The 6,217-nt window shown below is 42.2% G+C and overlaps 1 protein-coding gene across 1 annotated transcript in view; it reads left to right on the top strand.

The window, feature by feature from the left end:
* The first annotated feature begins 2,547 nt into the window (after nt 1–2,547).
* Ankrd22 (ankyrin repeat domain 22) overlaps nt 2,548–6,217 on the top strand; it is a 27,894-nt gene continuing 24,224 nt past the window's right edge. The window contains exon 1 of the mRNA XM_038315380.1: nt 2,548–2,778. Within this exon, the coding sequence (XP_038171308.1) occupies nt 2,758–2,778 (21 nt within the window). The 5' untranslated portion in view covers nt 2,548–2,757. The remainder of the gene's footprint in view (nt 2,779–6,217) is intronic.

Here is a 6,217-nt window from a genome sequence, read left to right as displayed (position 1 = left end):
AAGGCATGGAGACTCTAACTAGACAAATTGTGGTTCTCTTAGCAAACCACTTAATTAACCCTGTAATGCTCAGTTAGGGAGGAAAGCCAGAAACAGCTGCAACAGTGGGCCAGGAAATGAAGAGTTCTTCCTTCACCGATCAGTAGAAAGAACCCACAAGGAGCTGTTACAGGGTTAGAAAAGACTTGCTTCGGAGAAGAAATTTCCCAGGGGAGACAGGGCAAATGCTTTTTCTAAGCCCATGATGAGATGCTTAAATGTCTCAGAAATAAAAGAGAGCAACAAAGAAGCTACAAAATGGGTCCTTACGGGGTTACAAAAGGTTTTGCCTCAGAGAATTACTTTTCCGGTGGAGAAAGGGTGAGTGAAGAAGCTTGAGAGTATTAGGCAACAACAGCAACACAAAATCAGACCACACTGCAGAGGAAGTCAGCTGCAGTCATCAGTGGGTATGGAAGGCATCTGTTTCCTGAACGCCTTGGGAGGCTGGCTTCAACGGTAACTCCAGAGCAGAGGAATGTAATTCTTACAACAATCATTAAGATAACTCAAGAGGGCTAAGGATATAGTTCAGTGGTGGAGCGCTTGCCTAGCATGCATGAAGCACTGGTTTGTATCCACTGGCTCTGCAGAAACTAAAAAAAAAAAAAAAACAAGACAAACAAAACCCCTCTTCTTCAAGTTGCAATATATCCACGCATGGAGTCAAAGGTATAGGTATGGGCACAGACCCCATTGACCTCGAAAACAACTTAAAATTTTTCATGGGTGGGGCTGGAGAGATGGCTCAGGTTAAGAGCATTGCCTGCTTTTCCAAAGGTCCTGAGTTCAAATCCCGGCAACCACATGTGGCTCACAACCATCTGTAATGGGGTCTGATTCCCTCTTCTGGCCTGCAGGCATACACACACACACACACACACACACACACACACACATTATATTATGTATACATAATGAATAAATAAATAAATAAAATTTCATGGGTCATGAGCATATTATATCAGAAATATAGATGAATACATTAGTGTCTTTCTACAATGTCATTCTTCATTAATAAGCAAATTCCCACCATAGATCAGTTTTATCGGCAGCAATTTGCCAGAAAGTTCCCCTTTCCAGGAGACAAGCACAGATTCTTTTAATCCAATTTTAATCACTAATACTCATTCTCAGATCACACCTTTTATGTCACAACATAGATCTCTGCTGTCAGAGGATCTATGCAGGAAGGAAGCAACAGGGCCGCTGCTGTGGCGTTAGAAACAGGCTGCAGGGGCAGAGTCGAGCTTCAGAACATGGGACATGGACCACAGTGACTGGAGAGGGAACGGAAGAGCCAGGAGATGGATGGAGAGACATTTGAGGTTGGTCGCATCAAGGATAGGGATAGAGCTGAGGTGAAGTCTCACGCGTGGGGTGCTGGGGAGGGGAGTCATGAGTTCTCTTCTGTTGGGCTTTTGATGAACACCGCAGGAAGGCAGATGAAGGGTCTATGAGGCATCACCATCTGTCCAGGTGAGAGAGATGCTTCCATTCCTCAGTGTCTGCTAAGTCCTCAGCCTCATCGTCCTGCCGTGATCTCCACACACCCAGTGCTTCTGCAGTCCCAGTTCACAGTGATCACTGTATAGGACGACATCTTTCCTTGGGGGAATAAACTACTTATCAGTCTGCACCTCTCAGTGGAGTCGCACTAACGGTGCTGCTGCTATGTGTCCATCAAGGTGAACAGTGGCTCCCTTTCTCACAGTGGAGTCAAATGCTTCTTGTAAAGGGAAGTCTCTCTGGCAAGGCAGTTTTACACAACACAAAAGAACTTAGAGCAGGGCACTGGTTGGTCTCCGCACCATCACAGTAAGAGAGGAGAGTAGTGACGGCTGTAGGTTGGGAAGGTGCTGGCGGGGATGGAGGCGGGTGAGCCACAGGTATCCCAACAGAGTTACGCAGGGAGTCAGCCTTGGTGTGCCGAGAACCTCAGAGTGACTTCTTATGCATTTCATCCTTATAAAGAAGATGGAGAGAGGACTTTGAAGGTTCTCGTGCACAGGAATTACCACTGAAACCTGTGAAAATGTTAATTACTCTTCTTTGACCATTCCATATAATACTTGTTTTGAATTATCACATAGAACTGAGTATAAAGGTATGTAATTACCACATGTCAATTAAAATTAAACATTAATAATTTAAGTTTAATTTATTAGCTTATAGGACTCTTTAAGTGGCTAGAAAAAGGTATTACATGCTAGCTATGAGCTTTGAGGAATTTGAGAATTGTTTGTCCAACTAGACTCCGTGACTCTCAGTAACGAGTTGGCTGGCTGTAATGGTTACCGAATGCTAGATTGCAACTAAGAAATTTCCTAAACCCAGTGTCCTATTTTGAACTCTTCCTGCTAGTCTGAGAAGTTCCTCCTCCCAGCACCCCACCTTTGCTTCCTTCTTTATTGGGCGCCTCCATGGGCAGAGCACACATGACTCAGAAACCGGTTCCCCTGGCTGTAACAATGATACAGCTCTGGGATCATTACCTAGTAAGCCAATACCTTTGCTTCATCAGCCAGTCTCACTGCAAGGCATGTTGCTGTCACAGACGGCTGGGAAAGCACTCCCCGGTGTGGAAAGAGAGGGCTTGCCACCGCTTTGGACTTCTAGGGACATTTCTTTCCCGGAAGAAATTTAATTTAATTGAAACCACCTCCAGAAGATTCACTACTGCACTGTAGACGGGGAGCAAAGCCAGGAAGGACCGGCATGGGAATCCTGTATTCTGAGGTATGTTGTCTTTCTGAACATAGAGATCCAAAGCAGCTACAACATTGTTCACATTGTTCACATATAACTTTCTTACCCTGTTTTTATGCCTTCTTTTCAATTCTGTTTAATTTTCCTTGTGAGTATTAAATCAAAGAAGTTCCTGTGTTCTAGGATTTTTAGTATTTTTTTACATTTTAACACAAATTAGTTTGAAATACTAAAGTTTTAGCTAGATGTAGGTTGAGCATGATGGGATGTGTATTAATTGAAGAGGTCATCTGAAACCTTGGAAATGGGGTGGCGGTTGTGTTGTGTCTTCGTTCACACTGGAGGACAAGAGGAACTTGTACCTAGTTGGATTCTTTAAAAAGCCCAAAACTGGCAGACTTTTCTCTGGAATCCATAAACCATTTAAGCTTGTATGTGAAAGGAGTTCACCTCTGGCAACTATTAATCCAGATTATCACCATGTAGAGGAGGTGACAGGCAGTGCAGTTTTGATATTTTGTTTATTTCTTTTTCATAACTGATAGACATGACATTTTCTCACATTGAAAGTAACTTACTACAATCAAATACATTTGTAATGTTTCAAAGGGTGATGTTTGAACAAGAGTATCAGAAGTACAGTGATGTATTATTATTATTATTATTTCATTATTATTTCATTATTTTTCACAACTCATTCACTCTCTGACACAATCAACTTGCTAATCTGCATTCCATTCTCCAAAGTCAGAGGAACCTCTTTGATTTGATCTTCGGGCATGAAAGGTGGTTGTTTGGCACCCACTTCAAGTGTGCATGTGTGAGCATGAGTGTGTGAGGATGTGCATGTGGGTGTGTGTGTTTCTTGTGTAAACTGCAGTTTGCCCATCTCACTGTTCTGGGAAATTCTTGCTCAGTGATTTTGATCTCATGAAGAGGTCACATATATGTGAGAACGGCAAAACATACAAAGTAGTAAGGCTCCGCTCTGGTAAATTATTTAAGGGTCAGCAAGAGAAATTTATTTATAGTGAAGCTTCTAGGACAGCCACTCCAGAGTTCTGATCTAGCTCATGTAGGGTTCAGAAAACTAGTTTTGAAGAGGGGGATCCCAGATAACTCTGGTGGGTGTGACTAGCTCGCTACCGTCCTGAGAGACAGAACTCTTGCTCAAGGAAGATGTCTTTCGGACTCTTACTTGCATGGAGATAACCCCAGTCTTGTGCAAACACAGGTTAAGATCAGACATTTTGGCCCTCCAATTCCGTGACTATGGCAATGGCTATGAAACGGTACTGTGAGTAGCCTGGGTCATGGGAATGGCTGTGGTTTGTTGAGTGTCTACCAGAGAGCAAAGCAGCGCAATCGCCTGTCAGTTGCAATCGCCTGGTGTTGCTCTGTCAAGCAGCTGAGTCAAGGCAAGTACAGGTCACGGCAGGCACGTTTAACAACCTCCAAGTAGAGGAGTGTGAGCGGTTCACAAAGTGACTTCAATGTTTAACTCTTCAGCCATCTCAAGGACAAAATAAATTGGAGCTTTGTTTTTACTTTCCTGCTGTAAGTTTTTTTTTTTTTTTAAAGAAAGTTTTATTCAGTTCACTGCCAAGGGAATAAGACTGGGAAATGACAAATGTTAACATGAAATTCTCTATGAAATTTAAAGTATACCCATATACAAATACCTCTGGAAGATCTCATAGGCAATAATACACAACTCAAATTAGTGTTAATCGCAAATAGTGCGGAGTATGGCTGAAGCAAATACTCTTGCTGTACTGCAAGGGGAGGCAGGCTCAGGCCCCTCCCTGTTATTTTTCTCAGTAGTCTGTTTCAGGATTGGCAGTCTGAAGTCCTTAAGTCACTGATGAAATCTTGGTCACTGCAGAAATAGGATGTTTTTGATTTCGACAAGTGATTTCTCAACTTGTAGAATCTCCTGTTGATGTTGGTGGAGAGATCTCCACTTGATACTGGGGCTACAGATGTAACTCTGTTGAACAGTCCTCGGCTGGCGTGAGTTTACAAGCTGTAGTGTTCTGTTATTGCTCCCTTCCATTATGGAAGCTGTTCTGCTCACCTTGCAGGGTTCCTCAACCCTCTGCGCATCAACAGCTCCTAGAGAACTGTAATGTGGAGCTGTTGGGCTGCTTCCCGCAGCTCAGCTCCTGGCCGCCTGGCTCCTGCACGGTTAGCTTAAAACCCGAAATAACATCACACAAATTGTATTCTTTTAAACACTGCCTGGCCTATTATTTTCAGCCTCTTACTCACATCTTGATTAACCCATATCTAATAATCTGTGTAGCACCGCGAAGTGGTGCCTTACCGTTTAGTTTCTAGCATACGTCCATCTTGGGCTGGAACTTCGTTGCATGTGGCTTCTCTCTGAGGAGAGGCACGGTGGTCTGCCTAACTTAAGAGAGGCGTGGAATCTGACTGATCCTTCTACCTCACTTCCTCTTCCTGTTCTGTCTACTCCACCCACCTAAGGGGCGGTCTATCAAATGGGCCAGGCAGTTTCTTTATTAGCCAATAAAATCAACTCAAACAGAAGACTCTCCCACATCATTTCCCCTTTTTCTGTTTAAACAATAAAAGAAAGGCTTTAACTTTAACATAGTAAAATTACATATAACAAAATAGTTATCAAGTAAGAATTAGTTACAATATTATATCCATTTTATCTTTTATCATAACAAAGGAAAACTTTATCTATCCATTCTTCAACTCCATCAAAGACTCCAGAAGGATATAATATTACCTAAGTAAATAAGAAATAAGCAACTTACAAAACTCTAGAAATGACAGAGACATCTCGCTGCCTGGACAGTCACCCAAAGTTCCTTTGTACTGTTGGGGCATCCATCTTCAGCCTTCAGACCCATAGTATCCAGAGACATTTCCATGAAGCAGGAAATTTCAAAGGCAGTTCAGTCAGTATCTACTGTGTCCTGCAGAATGTCTCACAGACTCTTTCATGAGTCAGGAACCCCAAAGAATCATCTCACATTTAGGCAAGTTCAGCAGTCCTCTCTCTGTGGGTTCTTTGTGTCCGTCCAGTTTCTGCAACAGTCCAGGCAAGAGCAGTTTCTTGCCCAAATGGCTATCAAACTCAATAAGGAGCCTCTTCGATGCCCATCTTCCTCTTGAAGTAGATTGGTGCTGCCAGGAGCAGACATGTCTCATTGTCATGAAAAGTCCTAAGTTATTAAGACATTTAAAATGCAATATTCTGTAGTCTTTGGAAGATAGGAAGTATGCCTATCTAACTTAAATATATCTCTATATATCTAGAAAATCTAACTAACATGACTACAAGCTTAACTATTATCAATGATTATTCATTAACAACCTATATTTTCTAATTATACATTACATTTTTAAATGAACTACACAATCACGATACCTTAATCAAGATCAGACATACATATACATATAACAAAATTGACCTTAAAATCTATACCAATGC

This window comes from Arvicola amphibius, chromosome 1, assembly GCF_903992535.2.
Source record: "Arvicola amphibius chromosome 1, mArvAmp1.2, whole genome shotgun sequence".
Taxonomy (NCBI): Eukaryota; Metazoa; Chordata; class Mammalia; order Rodentia; family Cricetidae; genus Arvicola; species Arvicola amphibius.
This window is presented reverse-complemented; position numbering and strand designations above follow the sequence as displayed.